Here is a 23,297-nt window from a genome sequence, read left to right on the forward strand (position 1 = left end):
GTATCTGGATGTCAATTCTTTTTTATTTATTCTGCTTGGGATTCCCTGGGATTTTTAAATCTGTGGATTGGTATTTTTCTGTTTTAGAAAAAATTTTCAACCATTTCCCTTAAAATATAACTTTGCCCATTTCCTCCTCTCCCCCAACTAATTTAAATATATGTTAGACTTTTTCACTATATTCCACTTTTATCTTCTCTTTGTGTTTTACTATCCTTTTTTTCCCTTTAGTCTGGTTAATATTTTCTTGTTACTCTCCAGCTCACTATGTCTCTCTTTAGCTGGATCTAATCTGCTGTTAAGTTTGTTCCCGTTCACTGGATTCTTAATTTTGTTTATGGTAGTTTCCAGTTCTTGAATTTCTGGTTATTTCTTTTTACGAATGTTTGTTTGGCTTTTCTCTCCAATAACAAGCACATAACAGACATAATTGTTTTGACAGTGGTTTTGGTTGAGTTTGGACCTGGTTCTGTTATCTGTTGTGCCTTTTCTTGTTCATGTCATTTTGTCGTCTTGCATGCCAGGTTATCTAATGATCATGCCGGGCACTTTATTTGGAAAAAATATTATAATCATTTTTAATAACAGCTTATTGAAGTATAATTCACATTTCATGCAATTCATCCTTTTAACATACGATTCAGTGGTTTTTAGTATATTCACAGAGTTGTGCAACTATCACCATAATCTAATTTCAGAACATTTTCATGAACCCAAAGAGAAAAGCTGTCCTCACTATGCTAGCAGTCATGTCCCCCAGCCCCATCCCCAGACAACCACTCATCTGCTTTCTGTCCCTGCAGATTTGCCAACGCACTCATACAACATATGTCCTTTTGTGACTGTCTTCTTTTACTTAGCATAATGTTCTCAAGGTTCATCCATGTTGTATATGGATTAATATCTCATTCCTTTTTATTGCTTTTTGTGTCATTTCTAAGAAACCATTGTTTAATCCTAGGCCTTAAGATTTACACCTATATTTTCTTGTAATAACCTTATAGTGTTAGCTCATAAATATAGTCTGTGATCCATTTTGATGTAGTGTTTGCTTGTAGTGTGAGGTAGGGGTCCAATTTCATTCTTTTTCTTGTGTGTGTCTAGTTGTCCTTATAGAAATAATTTGATTCTCAGCACAGTGCTTTTTTCTATCCAAGAGCATTTGCCTGTGCCACGTGCTTGAGGGGGCAGTAGGTCTCCAAAATCAGTTTAATTTAATTTCAGAGCTTGAGATTTTCAGAGCCATCCAGGTGACTTGAAGTCAGCCTGCAGTCCATTCAAGGGCAGGCTTATTTATTATTTTTTTTTGCGGTACACGGGCCTCTCACTATTGTGGCCTCTCCCGTTGCGGAGCACAGGCTCCGGACGCGCAGGCTCAGCGGCCATGGCTCACGGGCCTAGCCGCTCCGCGGCATGTGGGATCTTCCCGGACCGGGGCACGAACCTGTGTCCCCTGCATTGGCAGGCGGACTCTCAACCACTGCGCCACCAGGGAAGCCCGGGCAGGCTTATTTTTATTACAGTCTTACTCCAGCTACTAATCTTGGGGCCCTAATATTAAGCGTGAGGGTTTTGCCAGGGGCCTCATCCTTGGCGAGCCCTGGACTCCAGCTTTCGGTCCCTATTCCGCCAGAGCTGTCAGGGTGCTACGTAGCTTCTTGGCTACCTCCTCTGGGGGGGAATCAAAGGCAGTCCCGGCTGCTGGGCTACTTCTCTGGATTCCCATATACTTTTGGATCATGACCAGGTAATTCCACACTATGATAATAGCTCTTTTCTTGCTCTTAGGAAGATGCTGTGTATATTTCATCTTGCTTTCCTCATTGTCTTTATCAGGAGAATTGGTCCAAACCTTCTAGTCCATCATTGCCTGCTAGTACTTGCTTTGAAAAACCGGTTGGGAGTGGGTGGGAAATCCTGATGAGACATTTTATAACAATGGTTCTTGTAACATGCCAGCATCCTTTAAACTTTGAGCCTCACTTCCCTCTCATCCCCCAGGAAAGTATAAGGGTCAGACTCTGTGATGACAGCAATGATGGTTTCTGTTGGCGCAGAACACATAGATGTGGCTTTTCTCATCTCTGTAATTTGGGAGATGGAGCAGAGCATTTTTTTTTAATGGGAGTCCTGTGATCAGGAGTTTCTGCTGCTGAATTTGCTTAGCCTTCCAGACACAAAATCTTAATACGTTACATGTCAACCACTGGTGTTACCAAAGTACTTTTCCATCATTATTATCTCTTAATCCTCAAAACCGCTGCCTGAAAAAGGTGTTACTATTGGCCATTTCATTTTACAGGTGAGATACCGAGTCCCAGGTAGACGGGATGTCACAGTGATCAACCAGTGATGGGGGCAGGCGTTGACCTCTGAATTCCTGGCGTCATTTTCATTTTCATTCTGCTGGGCCATCTTGACAATTTGCCATTCTCTCTTTTTATTCCTCACTTCTAGGTTCTTAGCACCATTCCTTCAGTAAGGAGGGAGAGAATGAGGAAGTAAATGAGGAGCCTTATATGTGATTCTGTTTTCTTCACCTGGTCCCAGTCTTGGTTACCTGTATCTGGCCTTCTGCATTTTTGTGAACATTTTCTGTTCCCTAGTGGAGAACCCAAGAAAGGCCACTCTGAAACCTAAGCTTTCTTCTCTTTTCCATCTGTTCTCGCAGTCTGTTGAGTATTTTATGCGTACTAACGAGCAGCTCCCTTGTGAATGGTGTTGGTCTAACATGAAGTCATCTAGCGTTCACTGGGTTTTACTGTTTCACTGGGAAATAGGAATGAGCGGACAGTGCAGCTCACAAATAGACAAAGACAAAACTTTTTCAAGATGTCAGGTGCTGATGGGGTGAAATGGTCTTACACCTTATTTCAGCAGATGTGAGATACAGATCACAGGCCCTTAGCTAATTATAGAGTGATGACTGTCAACGGGAGCTTAACTGCAAAAACTTTTTAGCATTTGCTGATATTGCTTTAAAAAGAAGTCAATACTTGCTAAGTTATCTTTTTCTAAAGGGTTTAACTTGATTAATTACTCCACTTAATGTTTGTGCTTTACTTCCATTGCATATTGTAATACAAGAACCTAAGAAGTCTTCATTAGAAATGGAAGTCTGATGACAAAACTGCTTTCAATCAATCAGTTACAGAATTTTAATTTTTTAAAATCAGCAGAGACCTGAGACGTTTTAGTTTAGTTTCATCCAGATAGTGTTGTTAGATTGGCTGCCTTATCAGAATCAACTGGAAATTTAAAAAAAAAAACAACCAATAAACAAAAAAACAATCCTAATCCCTAATGATTAGATTCATTTGGGACCTAAGAACTTTTTTTCTTTTTACTTTATATCTTTTACCCTTTTTAAGATCCAAAAAGCCACAGATGTAATTGAAACATGCCTGCCCTATTCTCTCTCCCTCGATTGTGTCTTTTTATTCTTTTTGAACCATTTATAAGGGCTTTATCATTAAAAATAAAAATTCTCTCCGTCTTCCAAGGTTACTTGTATCTTTGAATTTGGTCTTTATTATTATCTAGGAATACTTTAGAAATGCTTTTGACTTACAATGTCTGTACTCATAAACAAGAAATGATACTATTTTTCATGTTTAAAATTTCCACGTAAATGGCTTCAAACTGCACGTATTCTGCATCCAGCTTTTTCCCTCATTTGCTTGCACCCTCACTGTCACGGGCAGTGTTCAGTGAGCATTCTCGTGCGGGTCGCCTGGTCTCGGTGTCCTGGTTTCTCTAGGATGGAGACCGTACGTTGGAATTGCTGGTGTTGACATGTGCACACCTTCAGCATTACTAGAGCCTCGCCAATTGTTCTCCAGGGTTGTTTGTACAGTTGTCCTTCTACCAGCAATGTGTGAGAGCAATCACTTTGTATGTCTCTTTCGAGTTTCTTTGTACCTATGCAGCAAATAGAAATGCAAATTTCAATACCCGTCCCCCCACCCTCATAAAAAGGGTGCAGAAACAAGGTTCTGCACCTTGTTTTTTTTTCCTAAATAGAGTATCTTGGAGATTTTTTTTCTCCAAGTTAGAGGATAGAGCACTTTTTCCCTTTTACAATACATAGCATTTCATTTTATAAATAGAATATACTTTAAAAAAATCTTATCTTCTATTTGTGGATATGGGGCTGTTGTCATTCTTTTGATGTGACAGGGAGTTCTATGATGTTAATCCTGTGCCCGCATGAGCTCACAGTTTTGCTAGTCTGTAAACTGTATTTCCAAACAGAGGAATTGTTTGCATGAAGGTTATAAGCAATTGTAATTTTGAGATACAGTTGAATCACTTCGTAGGTTTACCAGTTTACCTTCCCACCAACAGTATGTGAGTGCGTTTCCCCCCACCAGTGTGTGAGTGCCTTTTCCTCCCAAAAGCATGTGAGTGCCTTTTCCCGCTACTGTCCTGCCAGCAGCCTGTGTTACCAACTTTTGAATTTTTGCCAGCCTGATAAGGGAAAATGATATCTCATCTAGTTTTAATCTGCATTTCTCTCATTATGAGTGACATTGAGCATCTTTTTATAGGGTTCAAGAGCCTATGGCTGTATTACTGTTTCCGTGAACTGTTTATATCCTTTGCCCTTTTTGTAGATATTCTGCTCAGAAATCTATTTTTAAGGAACCTCCTGATGCCCGATGCCAAGCCAGGTTTGGTAATCACAGCTCTAGCTCAGCCTACTCATTTCCACTTGGATAAAAGTCCTCATGGAAGAGAGCATTTGAGAGCAAGTAAGTGTTTCTGCAGGCAGATAGGCTGTTAAGGCAAATGGCATTCCACAGCCATTTTCACTAAAGTTTTATTTGACTCTTTTAACTGCTTCTGAAATTCATTATAATAAATATAAAGGAGCCGGGAAGGAGAAGGTGGTGAGCCAGCACTGTGTAGAAAGACAGTGTCGCTAGAGCTCAGATTGGAGTCCGACGCTGAGTTCTGACCTCAGCCCCGCCAGTCACTCGCTGAGTGTCTTAGCTGAGCTCCGTGACTTCTCCGTGCCTCAGTTTTCTCATCTGTGAAAACGCAAGGGGTTGACAGTAGTGTCTGCTTTTTAGGGTTGTTGTGAGGCTGCAACCGTGTTAAGATATGAAGTGTTTAGAAGAGCTCCTCGCCTCTGTGAGCACGTATGTAGGTGCGAGCTGCTGTTATTGGTGGTGTTAATAAACATACGAGCTCCTGTTGAAATCTGTTTGGAAATCAAGATGACAGCAGGATGTTTTTAGGGGCCAGAGCTACGAGTGTTCACAGCCCTTCCTCCCACCCTCCTTTGCCCAGACCTGCAGGGAGTCTGGGAAACATCTTCCTGTGTGCCCATAGGGAGGAAACCATGTGCCAGTCATCTGCCGTATCCCCTATTGCAAATAAATTAATAAACATCCCCAAACAACTCTTAAAGGTCTATACCAAAGAGAATGTTCAAGGGAAATTGGCTGCACTGTAGACACCACTGTCCTTTTCTAATGAGAATCCGTGAGAGTCCTAATGCTGACCTTGGTAAATTGCATCCGTCCTTTTCTTGCTTTTCCCCCCCATTCCCTGCTGGGTAATGTAGGGGTTTTACAGCACCTCCTGGTTTCAAGCAGTTTTAGAGGAATACAGTTGAAAAGAGTTTTCAGCATGATTTAACGTGCTGGGAGAGTATCGTTGTGGTTTTGCCAGACTTCTCAAGGAGGATCACAAACAAGTTTATTGTATACTTTAGCTCATAGAACCTGACCCTGTGTGTCCTTGAAGAAAGGTTGATCTTAGTTCCCCGACCAGGGATCAAACCTGCGCCCCCTGCAGTGGAAGAGTCTTAACCACTGGACTGCCAGGGAAGTCCCAAGAAAGGTCTTTCGTATTCTCCCAGGCATCTCCCCTTACTTTGTTTCTTCCTGAAGAAGGGCCTTCATGTAGTGTCATCATTTCCTTTCACCCTAAAGAAATTAATAAAATAAAATGATTTCTTATAGAGCAGACCTTCTGGAAATAACTCCTTTCAGCTTTTTGTTTGTTTGGTTTTTTTCTTCTCCTTTCAGCTTTGACTAGAAATGTCTTTATTTCACCTTAACTTTTGGTGAGAAGTTAGCCATCACTTGTATCAATTGTGCCTTTGAATGTGATGTGTCATTTTTTTTTTTTCGTGGCTCCCTTTAAGATTTGCTTTTTTAATCTTTGGTTTTCAGCACTTGACTGTGAGGTGTCTGGGTGTGGCTCTATAGGTTTTTATCTTTCTCAGAGCTTTTTTTTTGTTCTGTGGGTTGATGTCTTTCATTGGTTTTGGACCGTTTTTGGCCATTATCTTTTCAGATATTTTTCTGGCTCATTTTTTCTCTCCTCTCCTTTTAAAATTTGTTGGTACATGTTAGGTCATTTGGAATATCCCATGGATTTTGGATTCTCTGTTCTGTTTTTCTTCACTCTTCCGTGTGTTTCAGTTTGGGTGGATACTTTAGATTTACCCATCCTCAAGTTTACTGGTTCTTTCCTCTTCTGTGTCCAGTGTGCCCTTAAGCCCATCTTATGAATTCTTCTTTTGTGACATCCTATTTTTCATTTCTAGCATTTTTCTTTGGCTTCTTTAAAAAAAATAGTTTCCATCTCTCTTCTGAAATTCTGTATCTCTTCACACATGTCTTAATGCCTTTTTCACGATCCGTTTTGACTTCCTATCATAGTTATTTTAAAGTGTCTTGTAATTCTGATATTTGGATCACCTCTAGGACAGTTTCTATTGAATTTGTCTCATGAGTTTACATTGTATTCCATCTGCTTTGTGTAAAACAACAGTAGAGACTGAAGTAATTACTGTTTCCTCCAGAAAAGGGTGTGCCCCTTCTCCCGTCTGCTGCTCATAGGTGGGCTGCCTCCGTCTCACTAGTTGAGGCAGACCTGGACTGGGCTGCAGCTTTACTTTAATTCACTTTGCTATTGCCTTCACATGGTTTCAGGGCTGGATCTGGAATTTTCCATCAGCGTGGCTCAGGTTCTGAGCTGTGGTGGAAGTCTGGAGGTCTCTGTGTGCTACAGACACATGCTAGCTTTCTGGACCAGCTTGGTTTTCTTTCTGGCCTGATGCTGGCCAGCTCTTTGGTTTGCTGGGGTATTCTCTCTGAAAAATTCTCTCTGAATTTTTTTAGAGCTCACCGACCTTGTTTCAGTTGTCAAGGTGAGAGTGGTGGCCTGCGTGCCTTTCTATGTGGCAACCAGAAGTCAAGATACCATGTGCTGCCTCTTTTTCTTCATCAGTCTTGCCAGAAGTTTATCTATCTTATTAGTTCTTTCAAAAAAACCAAATTTTTCCTCTGTTGATTTTTCTCTATAGTACTATTGTTTTCTATTTTATTAAGTTCTCTTCTTTCACTTTGTTTTGGCTTAATTTTCTGTAATTATCCCAAGTTCTTGAATTGTGTACTTAGATAATGGATTGTTAGCCCTTTCCATGTGTGTGTGTGTGTGTGTGTGTGTGGATTTAAAGCTATGCATTTCCCTCTAAGTACAGTTTTAGCTGCATCCTCTATTTTGATTTTTGTGTGTGTGTGTGTTTTTATCATTCAGTTTAATGGGTTTTTTTGTTTTGTTTTTTGGCTGCAGTGGGTCTTTGTTACTGAACGTGGGCTTTCTCTAGTTGCAGCGAGTGGGGACTACTCTTCGTTGCGGTGGTGGGCTTCTCATTGTAGCGGCTTCTCTTATTACAGAGCATGGGCTCTAGGCGCATGGGCTTCAGTAGTTGTGGCATGTGGGCTCTAGAGCGTAGGCGCAGTAGCTGTGGCACACAGGCTTAGTTGCTCCACAGCACGTGGGATCTTCCCAGACCAGGAATCAAATCTGTGTCCCCTGCATTGGCAGGCGGATTCCTAACCACTGCACCACCAGGGAAGTCCCCTATCATTCAATTTAAAATATTTCCTAATATCTGTTGTGATTCCCCTTTTTTCTAATGGTTTATTTGGGAATATATTGCTTAGTTTCCAAGTATTCAGTGATTTTTAAAAAAATTACCTGATTGTTTTACATTTCTAGTTTAATTCCACTCTAGTCACAGAACTTTATATGGTTTCACAAAGTAGAAATTTATAGACTTGATTTATTGCTCAGCATGTAGTCAGTTTTGGTAAGTGTTCAGTGTCTACTTGTAAGGGATGTGTATTATGCATTTGCTTGGTGTACTCTTCTATATATGGTTGTTAGATCACAGTCATTAATTGTCATGTTCAAATCTTCTATATCCTTACTAATTTATTTATTTGTTTTATCAGTTACTCAGAGAGAGAGATGTGGGAATATCTACCACTTTGATTATGAATTTATCTATGTCTTTTTTATTTCTGTTAGTTTTTGCTTAGTAGTTTTGAGGCTATGTTATTTGCTGCATACAAAATTTAAATGGTTATATTTACTGGTAGTTAAAACCTGAAATGTCCCTCTTCCTCTCAGTGTTTCTTGCCTTAAAGAATTACTCTCTGATTAATCTGTAGATTAATTATCTTCCTTAATGGTACCTTTTGATGAACAGGAATTGTTAAATCTGAAATCTGGTGTACCAGTCTTTACTTCTGTAGTCAGTACTTTTCGCATCCTGCCCCCCCCCAATTCTAGCATATTCCAAGTCACCAAGATAGAACCTGTTATTTTCTTCCAGAATTTTACTGCCTCAGTCTTTACATTTAGGTCTCTGATTCACGCATGTCGGTTTTCATGTACAGGATGAGATATGGGAGTCCAGATTCATTTCCTTCCATATGCATAGTCTGTTGTTTTAGTACCATTGGAATGAACTTAATTGCCACAGTTGGAAATCAGTTGATTGTGTAATGTGTGGGTCCTTTTCTGGGCTCCTCGTTCTGTGTCGTTCGTCTGTTTGTATGTCCTCACGTCACTGCCACATTGTCGTGATTGCTGCAGCTTTAGAGAGAGCCTTGAAATCAGCTAGGATGTGGCTTCCAACTTTTTTTTTCTAAATGATTAAAAACTTTGAAGTCATAGTTTTATGTGTAAGAAGTCAATGCTGTCATCATGTTTTTTTTATTTCACCTTGTCAAGGCCACATCTTTATGATTGAAGTAGATTCTTCTTCTTAAAGAACTATCGTAAAAGAAACAACCCTGCTTTATCTTGATGATAGCGTGTTAGAGTGGCAGAAGATTGAATGAAAAGTCTGGAGATCTGGAGTATATTCTGAGAATGCCTCTAACTCATTATGATATTTTTGGTCAGCAAACTCTTTCCCCTTTATCTATCAAGTGGAAATAACACTGATCAGAATGGTCCAAAAGCTAGAATGAAAAAGTTACATAAACGCACTCTCAGAACTGTAACAAACAGTTGAAATTTGTGATTTATTACTACCACGTCTTAGGACTCCTTCTGTGAAAATTCTAACAACTCTCTGTCATGAATTGCTTTGTAAGACAGATGCCAAGTCTTTTATTCATATAAACTCCTCTTCTCCCGCACTGTCCTAAACCTATTATCCAGGTGTTCAGTATTTCGAAACGTGGCTTCAGTGTAACAATTAAAGACCTTTTTGGTAAGTCACACGCACTCCCTCTGTCAGGTATGAGAAGCCTGGGGCCTTGGTTGGGCCAGTACAGGACTTGACAGACGCTTCTTCAAGGATCGTTACCAAATTTGTTTCTGTCCTTTTGGTCTGCAACTTCCATTACCAGCAGCTCTTGCCAAAGTTCCCTCTCGGTGCGTGTGTGTGCAGATGCTGAAAACATGAACCATCTTGTTGGGGTCACTCAGAAGACAAGAGTCAATATTCCCAGAAATGGAGTGGTCAGATTTCCTTAAAAAATGTGCAGAGATTGTGTTTCTGGAGATGCAGGCTCAAGTTAAAAGCAAACAAAAATACCACAGAACATATAACAATTTGTATTTTGAGGGATTTGTGATTCTGAATTTGGATCCAGTTCTCTTAAATACGTATTAAACTTCTCACAGAACATGGCTCTTTCAAAAGAAGTATATTAGTGTAAAAACCTCATTTGCAGCTATTTGAGAAATCGGGTGATAAACCTTTTATTTACTACTTCCGAATGAACTCTGCAGGGGCAATGTGGCAATAAACAGCAATCAGAGAAGAAAGACAGTTCCGTGAAGATAACCTGAAGTAATCCAACCGTTTGATTAAACCCATCGAAAGAAACACTGGTTTCTCTCATTGATCTTTGCAGCAGTGCCTTTCTCTGTACCTGGGATGTAATTACTATTATTAAACAGTCTCATGTTGCTGGGATACCATGAATAACCCCACCTGGCCCCAGGCGTGCTGGGTCTCCTCTGGTCTACCGAATCCACCTCATTCTGTTCTCTCCACGAGGAATTCAAGTCCTAGAAGGGAGAAACTAATAGGGAGGAAGGGGTATAGTTGATCTATGTACAGCATTGTAAGCATGCGGGTATTTGGGTTGGCTTCATCAGGAAAGGCTTCTCAGAAGGGTGATTGCATTTCGTGAGCTGGCATTGACGGCTCGGTGAGCTCCCCTGGCTTCGGAACTTCAGAGATTCCTCGGTTCCCCAAACGTTTGTTTGCGGGAAAAACAGGACCTGATATGGGACGGGGGAGAGTGGAGGGGACAGTCCAGTGACCAGGAGTGGGAGGAAGTTGGTGAGGCTGGGGTGTGTTGTGCTGCAGGCATGGCTTTTAGCTGATGCTCTTTTTCTTTCTCTCTCTCTGGTTTTTTTTAATTAAGTAATTCATTCATTCATTAAATTTTTGGCTGCGTTGCGTCTTCGTTGCTGCGTGCTGGCTTTCTCCAGTTGTGGCGAGCGGGGGCTACTCCTCGTTGCTGCGTGTGGGCTTCTCATTGCGGTGGCTTCTCTTCTTGCGGAGCACAGGCTCCAGGTGCGTGGGCTCAGTAGTTGTGGCTCTCAAGCGCTAGAGCGCAGGCTCAGTCAGTAGTTACGGCGCATGGGCTTAGTTGCTCCACGGCATGTGGGATCTTCCCGGACAGGGCTCGAACCTGTATCCCCTGCATTGGCAGGCGGATTCTTAACCACTGCACCACCAGGGAAGCCCTCTCTCTCTTTTATTTTTTAAAACTTCCCCATCCCTGAGGATTTTAGGAATCTATGCAGAGGACTAGGGAAACTTTGTCACAAGGCTTTTACTTTTCTCATGTGATGGCCTAGTCTCTTTCCTTCTGTTTTTCATTCACAGCTTTTTTTTTTTTTTTCTCATAGGGAATTTCAGGTCGAATTTATCTCTTCATTCCCTCCTCTTTTTCTTTCATCAAACTTTTTTTTAGTCGCTGTTATGTGCTAGACATTGGGAATGCCAGCCTAAGTGAGACAGAGCCCCTTCTCTCAAAATGAGCCTGGCTCGATAGAAGAAGCAGACCTGCGGGTCCAGGATGCCCGTGACCAGGGCCTGAGTGCAGTGCGTGGCCCGTGGAGGGGCAGCCGCGTTGTGTCCCATGCAGGAGGGTCCAAGCAGGCTTCCTGGTCACGGGGAACCCAGGCTGCTCATGAAGGATGAGTTCCGTCCAGCCGAGAGGGGAGCACACCTTCTCCAGGAGATACCTGAGATCTGACTGGAGCTTTGTAGATCCTTCCCCCTTTGGAAAAAAGAAAAAAAAAAAGGAAAGAAAAAAGACAACTGTGTTTTGCATAAAAGCTTTTGCCAGAGATAGGTTTCTGCAGGTAGTGTTTTGTGGGGTTTAGCCTTCTAGTCTGAAACAAGGGCCTCGAGACCCTTAGCTGTGTGTGTACAATTGAACGCATTTTCGTGGGAAGAGAGCACACGTTGGCATCCTCGTTGAGCTGTCCCAGTGGGCGTCGCTTTCACACGTTCTGGGCAGAGATGGTGGCTCAGCCGTGCCTCTGGAGCTGGTGGTGGCACTGGGGCTTCAGCCCGAGCTCCCATCAGATGCACAAGCCCAGGAGTTTTCCATCGCATTATACTTTTTACCAAGAGGGAAGAAAACGTCTCCTCCTTAGGTCAGATAAAAGTGTGCCTTGTCAGCTGAAGGCTTGATAAACACAGGGGAGGTGAGGGAATAAAGACCTGCTGCAGAAAAAGCAGCAGTGAAATGAGCATGAAACGCAAAACTGAGGGAACCTTTTCTGCTTAGAGACATTCAGGAGGTGCAGGTCACCTGGTTGGTGTCACCTTTGCTTACGTTTTCACACCTCAGATTCAACAAGGAGAAAAACATTGCAGCAAGCTCTCTGGGTTTCTTCTTTTCCTTTTTTTCCTGTTTTATTCTGCAACGTGGACCTCACTCCATTGCTTTTTCGTAAAGCGGCTGGGCAGCAGGATGGCTGGAAATGCTGTCCCGGCCTCCTGTCCGTTCCTGGCTCCCATCCCAATCCCAGAGCAAGCCAAGGGAATCTGGATGTGTCTGCTGAGATCATGTTGCAAAGTTACTACACAGATAGCTGGGGCTTTGGCATTGCTTTTTTATTTTTTTCTTAGAAGGCACTTGGGTTGAACCCAAATTGCAGCTTAGTTCCAAAAAGAATAGAAGACATTTTGAAAGCTTTGCCTGCTAGCTCTTCATTCACCAGAGTGTAAGTTGCACCAACCCGGGAGCTTGTCTGTCTGGTTTGCTGCACGTCCCCAGTGATCAGAACCATGCCCACCTCCTTGCAGGAGCTCAGGAAGGACGGGAGGGACAGCGGGTGGCCGCAGGGGTGGCCGTGATTGCCAGTAGTGCCGCAAGATGGTCCTGACACCTGCGGGTCTGGGCCAGGATCCCTTTCTGAGCTCTCAGCGTAAACCGTGCAGGTGCTGGCAGTGATGACGGTGCTGGTGACAGTGTACACGTGCAGGTGCTGGCTGAGGCATCTTGCATGCAGGGTCACGTTCTCTCTTCACTCAGCCGTAAATACAAGGCACGTCATGTTGATGCGCCTTCCTTGCTAGTGAGGATGCCGAGGTGAGAGAGGTGACGCCTCTCAGCCAGTACTGCTGTGCCTGCCTCACAGAGCAGTCAGGCGCCTTCTCAGACTCCTGCTGCCGCCCGCCCGCGCCGGCCTTCCTGCGCCCTCCCCTGCTTCTCTAGAGCCCAGCCCGCCCCGTCTCTGCGGAGTCCTTCCTCTGCTCAGCTCCTCCCTAGGTGTCCCCTCCGGCCATGCCCACCGCCTCCCTCCCTCCTACTCCCTCTTCTTGGAGGTGAGCTCTTCCGGTTTGCTTCTGGCTTCCCTGTCCATCGCAGCTCAGACTCTTCCAGCTGCTTCTCTCCTTTGGCCCCACCCCGTGTACTGACTGGCTCGAGGTCTCCTCCTGGGTCTCCGTCCTGCTTTGTCTCACCCTCGCCCCGTTGGCTCATTCCATCCATGGCCATGAGCACCAGCCTGTTGACAGTGATCCCCTGGCTCCCGCTGGCCTCTCCCAGCCCATCTCCTGGCCCCTGGTACTCTGGGTCTTCCGTAAACTCTTCACATCCACCACAGGGCCTTGCACCTTGTCCCCTCTGCCTACAGCCCTTTCCGCCGGTTCTTCACGTGGCTGCATCCTTCTGGTCATTGAGCTCAGCTTTCAGCTTACATGTCATCCCAGGAGGGCCTCTCTTGATCTAAATCAGCCACCCCTTTTTGTTAAAGACTCTCTTCTATTCTTTGTAGCGCTGACTGCTGTCTTACCTCCATTTTTTGGTGATATTCATTGTTTATCGTGGTATCTAACTTTTACTGGAGCGGAAGCCCCATGAGGGCAGGACTCTCACGTACACCGTTCCCTTCTGTATCCCAGAACCTCTGTCAGTACCAGGATGGGATAGACATTTGGTGAATGATGAGTGAAAGAATGAACAAACGAGTGCCTGGCATCCTGGAGCTTAAATCCAGATGCCTCTGACCCCTCGGAACTTTCCTACCGCACCTCCTGCCTCTGCTTGGACCCTTGTGTAACCATCTCTGCCCTTGTGCACTCACCACAGGTGGTCAGAGAGATCTACAGCGGCTGCAGCGGGCCAGCAGACTCGGAATGTCCTCCCCCCTCCAGCTCCCCGGTGCACAAGGCAGAACTGGAGAAGGTAAGGGGCGTGTTTCTTTCTAGGAATTAACCTTACAGTTAACTTGGACCTTCCTCGAAGTTTTCATAACACCTCTGATATTTCAGCACTTCTGGTTGAAAAAAGGAGAAAGATAATGCAGCCCTGCTTCCTCTCTGCCTGCTCTGTACGAAGCTCACACTGGCTGTTTTACAGACTGCATGGTTAGTTTTATGCTTCCCAGCTGTAGATGCAGGGTGGCACAGGATTTAAGGTGATCAAGGTCACCTGCTGTTACACAGCAGCGTGAGATCCGCAGGCAGCTCTGTGTTCTTCTGGAATACAGCAGGTGCTTCGTCAGTGCACCTTCCCAGAGGTTTATTCCCAACAGACGGGTAACACTTCCTGTCCTTCTCTGCTCTGTACTTGGGCGCCGTGAGCACGCAGCAGGTGGGTAGGGCTAGCCCTCCTGCCAGAGCGCGTGAACCCGCCACTCCTGCTGTCTGTCCCTGATGGAACTCTGTTGCCTGTATGTGCCGAGATCTCGTTTCCATGGAGATCCCTGGCTTTGTGCCCCACCGTGTTCTGTCGGTAGCCTCTGTCTCAGGAACTTTCTGAGCGCTCCCTGTTTGGCCCCTGCCCTGCCGGTGAACACATCCTTCTTTGTCTATTCTTGTTTTAGTCAGGGTTCTTCAGAGAAACAGAACCAGTGGGGTGTGTATGTATGTATATTATAAAATATACATAAAATTTCAATAAAGATAAAATTCTACATATACAATTATATACATACCGAGAGATTTATCATGAGGAATTGGCTCACAAGGTTATGGAGACAGGTGAGTCCAAAATCTGCATCGTGGGGCCTTAGGCTGGAGACCTAGGAGAGCTGATGACGCAGGTGAAGTCTTTGGGAGGACTGCCCCCCACCACCCCTTGCTTGGGAGGCCCGTTTTTATTTTTTTAATTCAGACCTTCAACTGCTTGGGTGAGACCCACCTACACTGTGGAGGGCAATCTGCTTACTCAAAGTCCACCAATTTATTTTTTTTATTTTTTAAAATTTATTTTATTCATTTATCTATTTATTTAGTTTTGGCTCTGTTGGGTCTTCGTTGAGGTGCGCGGGCTTTCTCTAGTTGTGGCGAGCCGGGGCTACTCTTTGTTGCGGTGCACGGGCTTCTCATTGCAGTGGCTTCTCTTGTTGTGGAGCACGGGCTGTAGGCACACGGGCTTCAGTAGTTGTGGCACGTGGGCTCAGTAGTTGTGGCTTGCGGGCTCTAGAGCGCAGACTTCAGTAGTTGGGGTGCACGGGCTTAGTTGCTCCACGGCCTGTGAGATCTTCCTGGACCAGGGCTCGAACCCATGTCCCCTGCATTGGCAGGTGGATTCTTAACCACTGCACCACCAGAGAAGCCCCAAAGTTCACCAGTTCAAATGTTAGTTTCATCCACAAACGCCCTCCAAGTTGACTTATAAAGTTAACCTCACAACCCTCACCCTGATATTGTGACATAGCAGGTCTATTTCTCTTTTTTTCCTGATTACAAAACTAATGCCTGCTCACTGCAGAAAATTTAGAAAGTAAAGAACCAGAAATAGGATGGATAAAGTCACTTAGGAGTCTAGAGCTCCTCTCAAAGCTCTGCATGTTTTTAAACCAGTTTTCTTCTATTCGTGTGTTTCTTTTACAGTTTGGATAATCTGATGCATAAAATTTCTTATGCTGCTTTTTCCTTTTTTCTTTTCAGTTAACCTTTATACTATTAGCAGTTTTCCAGGTTTTTGAAAACACATAACATGCAACGAGCATGTTTGCATTTTCATCACCTGAATAATATCCAATTCATATAACTCTATTATTTATGTACCCCCCCACTAGGCTCTCTTTTTTCTTTTCTGAGTCGTGTAAAATAACCTGACACTTTTGTGTAAATCTTTCCTGCTTCTCTGACTATTACCTGAGAAGAGATTCCTAGAAGCTGGCTTACTAGACCAAAGGATAGAATTTTTAAAGATTTTGATTCATGGGACTAAGCAAGTTACTTTCCGAAAGTTTGATCCTACTCTGTTTCTCATCAGCAACACGTCGGGGCTCTTCTTTCACCCACTCACGCGGGAGTTGGCAGCTCTCTTACTGTCTTGGTCTCTAAGGTGGCATTGTTAGTGCCTGGCCGGACCTGTTGACCCAGATCCCAGGGGTGCTTCCTGGCCTGAGAGCTGGGCTTTTAGTCCTTCTATCACTGGAATGTGGCACACACTAGGGTCCCGCTAAAGCCATAATTCTTTTACTTTGTCTCTTGCCGGTACCACTGGGGGTTACTGGCACCTGCCTGCCATCTTGGCCCAGCACTGCCTGGACCTCTTATCACGAGGTGAGCGCATGTGTCCCTGTGTTCTGGTATCATCCGGATATTTTGATTGTCTCCCGGCTGGCCAGTCTCTGTGGCCCTGGGGTGTAATTTGAGGTTCTGAGGAGGGGTGTTCTAGAGCCAATTCCTTCACTGTGACTCCACAGGGTCTCTGGTTGGAATGGAAGAGGTTCTGCTCAGAACTACGTTTCTTCTCCTGAAACTAACCTGGAATCCTAATTAGGCTCCTCAAATCCATATATTAGGATTAAAATAATTACGGGCATCCCTGTGCCCTTTGATGGCTTTGATAGTAACTCATCTCTCTGTGTGTATTTCTGACTGTATTGTTGTGAGCAGATGCTTGACACTCGCCCAGTTATTGGTGAATGGTGGGGGGAAATTAAATGAATGGTGTAGGATTTATTTCTGGAAGGATAATGTGGCTTGGTGAGGGGGAATATTTTATGTACTCCTAATATTTCGTTGGCCAGAAAAGTTAGTTTGGGTTTTTCCGTAAGATGTTACGGAAAAACCCGAGCAAATTTTTTGGCCAACCCAATATTTTTTTCAAAATTATTTGCAAGAAAAAGTGATTTGATTGAAACAAGCTTGGTACTATAGCGTGTGTTAGTATAACCTCAGCGACTTTTTTCTTTGTTCTTTCGATGCTTTAAAAGCCGTTGTAGCAAACCACCCAGGTAGCCCGTGTTACAGTTGGGCCCTGTCTCCAGATTACTAGGAATGCAGCCCACGTTTTCTTTCGCTTTTGAGATGACTTTTGATTGATCCATGATGCAGCACTTGGTCAGTGTGGCCATTGTAAGAATAACTTAATCTTTTGATCCTCACAGAAACTGTCTTCAGAGAGACCAAGCTCAGATGGGGAGGGTGTTACAGAAAATGGAATTGCTGTGTGTAACGGAAAAGAACAAGGTGAGTTCTGTTCGTGCCAAAAATATATATATTAAAAAAAACAACCCAAAACAAAAGCACTGCAGCCAGGTCTGTAAACTCTGTGTGGAAAATGTCCTCGGTAGTTCAGTTATGCAGATGTCATCATCCTGTGTCACACGTGCAGAAATCCAGAGAAACCCCTCTGGTTGGTGCTCCTCCTCCATGTCTTTCAGTCCAGCAAACGTTGGCCTAGGTTCTCTCCCTACTGTTTTGATATGGGCCCCGCGTATATTTTAAATTATGACTTACAGCAGGTTACTTCCTCACCTGATTTATCACTGAGACACATTTGCACTGGGGGGCCGCCAGCATCTTGCTGGGAGACGTGATTTTCAGGGAAAAGAGCTTTGGATGATGAGACCGGGAACCCCCGTGCCCATCCCAACGCTGCCTTTGCTGGAGCGCGAGATTGTGAGCAAGTTTTTCCTCTTTGGTGAGCCTCAGTTTCCCCATCCTTAAAATGAGGAGGCCGGACTCACAGATTGCCGATCTTTGTAAAAAAGATTGTCTGGGGCTTCCCTGGTGGCGCAGTGGTTGAGAGTCCGCCTGCAGATGCAGGGGACACGGGTTCGTGCCCCGGTCCGGGAGGATCCCACATGCCGCGGAGCGGCTGGGCCCGTGAGCCATGGCCGCTGAGCCTGCGCGTCCGGAGCCTGTGCTCCGCAACGCGAGAGGCCACGGCAGTGAGAGGCCCACGTACTGCAAAATAAAAAAAAAAGATTGTCTGAAAATATCTTTATTTCACCTTCATTAAAAAAAATTCTTTTTTAATTGTGGTAAAATACAGATAACATGAAATTTACTGTCTTAACAATTTTTAAGCCCAGTTCAGCGGCATTAAGTATCTTCATAGTGTTGTACAACTGTCCCCACCGTGGGTCTCTAGAACTTTTCTCATCTTATAAACTGCAGCTCTGTCCCCACGAAACACTAGCTCCCCATTCTCCCCTCCCCCCGCTCCTGGCAACTGCCATTCTACTTTCTGTCTCTATAATTTTTTTTTTGCGGTACGCGGGCCTCTCACTGTTGTGGCCTCTCCCGTTGTGGAGCACAGGCTCCGGACGCGCAGGCTCAGCGGCCATGGCTCACGGGCCCAGCCGCTCCGCGGCATGTGGGATCTTCCCGGACCGGGGCACGAACCCGTGTCCCCTGCATCGGCAGGCGGACTCTCAACCACTGCGCCACCAGGGAAGCCCTGAATTCTTGTTTTTTTTTTAAGTCAGCTTTATAAAGCTATAAATTACATAGAGTCAAATTCACCCTTTTTGGTGTACGGTTCTTTGACAAACACATGCATGTAACCTTCATCACAATCGAGATGTAGAACATTTCTATCACCCCAAAATGTTCCCTGGCAACCACTGGCCTGTTTTCTGTCCTGTAAGTGGAATCATACAGGGTGCGACCTCCTGGGTCTGGCTTCTGTCACTCAGTGTATTGCATTTGGGGTGCGTCCACGTGGTGGGTCAGTAGTCTGCCCCTTTTCTAGGCTGAGAGGATTCCAGTGTGGATGGACCAGTTAGTTTATCCACGCCCCGACTGAAGAACGGCTGGGCTGCTTCCAGGTTTGAGTGGTTTACAAGTCAAGCCGTCGTAGACATCCACAAACAGGCTTTTGTGTGAACACGTTTTTATTTCTCTCAGCTGATGCTGCAGAGTGGGACTCCGTGGCCACAGGCCTTCGCGTGCCTGCTCGCCAGCCTTCCCTTGCCATCTCCGCTCGCTCTTTTCGTTTAGCCGCCTTAACAGGTGTGTAGTGCGTGTACTTGTGACCTCCAAACGCGGTTCCCTGCGACCCACAATGTCGGACACTTTTCAGTGTGCTTTTTTGCCAGCCGTTTATTGTCTTTGCATATTCTCACTGGATTGTTTTGTTCATGCCGATTTCTGAGAATTCTTTATCTATTCTGAATGCAAGTCCTCTGTCACAGCGGTCCCCAGCCTTTTTGGCGCCAGGGACCAGTTTCACGGAAAACAGTTTTTCCACGGCCGGGGCCGGGGCGGGGGATGATCCAGGTGGTAACGCGAGCGATGGGGAGAAGCTGTAAATACAGATGAAGCTTCGCTCGTTGCCCGCCACTCACCTTCTCCTCTGCAGCCTGGTTCCCAACAGGCTGCGGACCGGTGCTGGCTCGCGGCCTGGGGGTTGGGGACCCCTGCTCTATCAGATGTCTTTTGCACACATCTTGTCCCAGTCTGTGGCTTGACTTCTAGCTTCCCACGCAGTGTGTGGGCCCAGAGGAGGGGTGGGGTTAGTGGGTGGTGAGGAAGTTTTCCCTGTGCAAGGCCAGGAGCCTCTGTGCTTCCCAGGTGAGTAGTTCTGCCTGTGCAGTTCAGTTGCACTCAGTCGCCGGGGTGGTGCAGGTGTCTTCTGGCTCAGAGACACACAGAGGTCTCCTGGCCTTAAACCAAAGAGCAATCCCGGCCACTAAGAACCTTGGAGCCTAAACCATCTGGGCTATTGTGATATTTCAAGGTTCACGCCAGAGGGTCGTGATCTCTGCCTTGGCCCATGTGATTGTCCAACTCGGTTGCATCTTGAGTGTAATTTTAGTTCTTTCCATCGGAAGTTATTCAGTGGAAGGTATCATCTGTGTCTTCACAGGACACATTATGTGTAATCAAAGCCAGGAAAGCTATCTTTAAGTTTTGCCCTGAAACAGAACATACAATCTGAGGGTTCCCGCTCAGACACCGAGGCTCAGCGGGCATTGCTTTGGCTGGTCTCTTTTCTTGTTTGGGATTTCCTCTCCCAGTGTCCCTGCATGAAATTAGCTTCTACAGAATGATATATATATGTGTCTAGATATACAGGTAAGTGAATATGTCTGATATTCTTCTGTTTCCTTTTAACAAGAGCAGCCTTCTATGCTTTGTAAAGGTGACCTTGGTTGAGACACTTTTTGCCTGGCAGTGGTGCTTTGCCTATAGTAGACCCCCAGTGAATAGTCACTGAAGGAAGCTAACAGCTTAAATACATTCTGACCGTCTACCTTAGCTTTTATCCTTGCTGTGCGGTCTTGATTACTTTGCAGTTGAGAAGTTCTAGTAAAGCTCCCTTGATCCCAGCCATGTCGTGACTCAGACAGATTTCTCTGCTGGCTGCATGGAAGAAATCCCCAACTCCTGCAGTTTCTCCTAAATGTTAGACTGTCCAACTGTACATGGACACGATCCAGATTCTGTGACCAAAGCCGCAGGCAGTGACTCTAAAACTCTGGTTTCTTCTGTCAAGGTGTCAGGCCCTGGCACACAATGAGCCAGTATGGTGCGATTTGGGGTGAATTTAGTAGAGCTGCTCCGGATACTGCAGCTGACATGAGCAGAGAGCATTGAGTCCCTAGGGCTGAGCTGTGTGGAAGTGACAGCTGTCCCCAACTAGCATTGAGCACGTGTACCATTTAATCACAGGTTAACGGGTCTGTTGGTAGACTTAGCATATCAGTAGTTTGATGATATTCCTCCCACCTGCCTAAATACCAAAACACCTAGACTCCCACTTATGTAGGATTAGAGGGAACCATCTGGGTTTATGACATTTACGGCTTTAAATGCTGCGAATTAGCTTTGCTTCAGTGCCTGTCAACACCGCCTCCACTCCAGCGTGCCACGTTGACATGCCATTTAAACTCTGCAGCCTTTCTGTTGTACACTTCAGTGAGTTGAGAGTTCTGAGTTTTTAGGTTTTCCTTCATAATTCTATTATATGTGCTAAATTTTGACTTTTGTTTATTGAATGGCATCAACATATTCTTGTGATTTCGTTCTCACGTTCCTACATCCTTTGGCTTTTTCTTCCAAGGACAGCCTCACTTTTGCTTTTGCAAAAAAGCAGTGGACATTCAAGGAATTAAAAGTCTTCATTATGTCCTTTCTTTGTAGCCAGAGCCCAGCAAGTCCTTTCCCAACAGGAGCAAATCCTAGTAAAATTGGAAGTAAATCTAACAGCCTGGCTTTCTCGCTTGTCACTTTGAGATGCAGGGAAGGACTGACTTGTGCTGCTGAGCTTCCCAGAAGGTCCCTTCCGGGCACTGAGTGTCCTCGCTGAGAGGATCTTCTTTTCTTAAAGCTTATTAGCTTGAGTGGGGTTCTGGTCAGAGATCAACTTCAGGCTCTTTAGAAACAGCTAAGAAAGCTCATCCACTGCTGCTTTCACTGTGGGTTTGGTTGAACTGAAGTCAATGATACAGGTATTCCAACCTCGGACTCCATGTCTGATGGCAGCTGGGGAGGAGATGTGCCTTCAGACCAAGAGATCAAAGTGGTTTCTTGGTGCTTTATTTTACAAGGGGTTGCGTGTGGTGGGAGAGTGTCAGGAGCGGGTGGGAGTGACAGTCCTGTGTTTCTAATATGACCTGATTTGTTTAAAATAACATAGAAGTGCTTGTACTAGTCAGCTCAGGCTTCCATAACAAGATACCCCAGACTGGGTATTTATTTAAATACCCAAATTTATTTAAATAAACTGGAAGTTTATTTCTCACAGTTCTGGAGGCCAGAAGCCCAAGATCAAGGTGCCGTCAGTGTCGGGTGCTGGTGAGGGCTCCCTTCCTGGCTTGCAGACGGCCACCCCTCACTGTGTCCTCATGTGGCCTTTCCCCACGAGTACACCAATCCTGTCGGATCAGGGCCCCATCCTTAAGACCTCATTTAACCTTCAGTGCTTCCTTAGGGACCCCATCTCCAAATACAGCCACACTATGGGGTTAGGGCTTCAGCATGTGAATTCTGGGGAGATGCAAACATTCAGTCCGGAGTGCTGATTACCCTGAAGTTTAGTGCGGCTTCTTTTTAAAACTATAATGTAGCACCTCCTGCCTTAGACATTGTTAACTGTCGTTTCTTTCTAGAGAGGAAATTAGTGTTCAAGCACAGTGACTGGCCTCACAGGACCTCGCTGAGTCCGTGGGGTGGGGTGGGGGGAAGAAGACCTGCAGAGCCCAGATGAGGCAGACCCGGGCGAGGGTGGATGCGTGCTGGCCTCGTTCCGTGGGCGCAGGGCGGCTGGCAGAGTGGAACTAGAGAAGGGGATGGCTTCCCCACCCCCCCACTGAGAGCAGCTGATGTGGTAGAAAGGAGGGGGGAGGGCGTACGCTTTTAGAGGGTAGGTTTAGGAATGAGGCCCATAGTTTATAATCTCACATCCCTGAATCCTCTTCCTCTGAAGTTATCCTGTGTGATGTTCGTGCATGTTCTGTGTCCACAGGGAGAGGGGTGGGGAAGGAATTCTTGACTTTCATTACATTTTCCGAAAGGTCCGTGCCACCCTCTGAGTTACAGAGGGGTGAGGGGTCCTCCTGGAGAGGACCGAGCAGGGGCCGTTGGGGGTCTCGGGGGTTCAGGTGATGGTGTCTGGCCTTGATGCTGTGGGTCCCTCCGGGGCCCTCTGAGCGAGGCCCTTGGCCCCAGCAGCAGGCACAGAACAGCCCCAGGTGACAACTCACCTGCCAGAAGTGCTCTGGCGGGAAGGGTCTTGTCCCTCAGTCCTGGACCATCCTTAGCACCCACTCTGGTTCTGCACCCGCTCCCCACCCCCGTGATTCTGTCGTAGGTCGTAGGCAAAGCCCGCAGGAGCTGGAGAGGGCAGATTGCCGCCACAGGTCAGGCACAGGATAGCAGCTGGCCGCTGGCGCTCAGTCGGCTGGGGTCCGTGGACTGTCGTCAGCTGGGCACGTAGGTCCTTGCGCACGGCTGCGTCTTCTCAGGCTCTGTCCCTGCCCGCTGTCGCTTACCAAAATGTGGGTTCAGAGTTGCCAGGCCTTCCCGTTTTCCAAGGGGGGCCAGAAGTCATTCATCTTCATGCAGAACATTCATGAATTTTGTGCATACGGTTTAGCACTGCAGGCCAAACAGAACACGCGGGGCTGGAATGCAGGCTGCTGGTCTAACAGCTCTGGATGGGGCGGAATCCCAAGTGAGTCTGACAGGTCAGTGAGGGGCTGGTGGAGGCTCGCTGAGTCCCCCTGCCCCCTTACCTGCCGGACCCCTCCCTGTGCAGGCCAGGTTGCAGCTGCCCGAGCCTGTCTTGTGTTTCTAGACGTGTCCGGCT

At 45.7% G+C, this 23,297-nt stretch overlaps 1 protein-coding gene across 4 annotated transcripts in view; it reads left to right on the plus strand.

Moving 5' to 3' along the window:
- The window catches only part of AFAP1 (actin filament associated protein 1), a 153,445-nt gene that overhangs the window by 84,536 nt on the left and 45,612 nt on the right, over positions 1–23,297 (plus strand). For all 4 annotated transcript variants that reach the window (XM_030876858.2, XM_060298926.1, XM_030876856.2 and 1 more), the window contains 2 exons: positions 13,887–13,982; positions 17,146–17,227. In XM_030876858.2, the coding sequence (XP_030732718.1) occupies positions 13,887–13,982; positions 17,146–17,227 (178 nt within the window). The remainder of the gene's footprint in view (positions 1–13,886; positions 13,983–17,145; positions 17,228–23,297) is intronic.

The sequence above is a fragment of the Globicephala melas genome, chromosome 5, assembly GCF_963455315.2.
Source record: "Globicephala melas chromosome 5, mGloMel1.2, whole genome shotgun sequence".
Lineage (NCBI taxonomy): Eukaryota > Metazoa > Chordata > Mammalia > Artiodactyla > Delphinidae > Globicephala > Globicephala melas.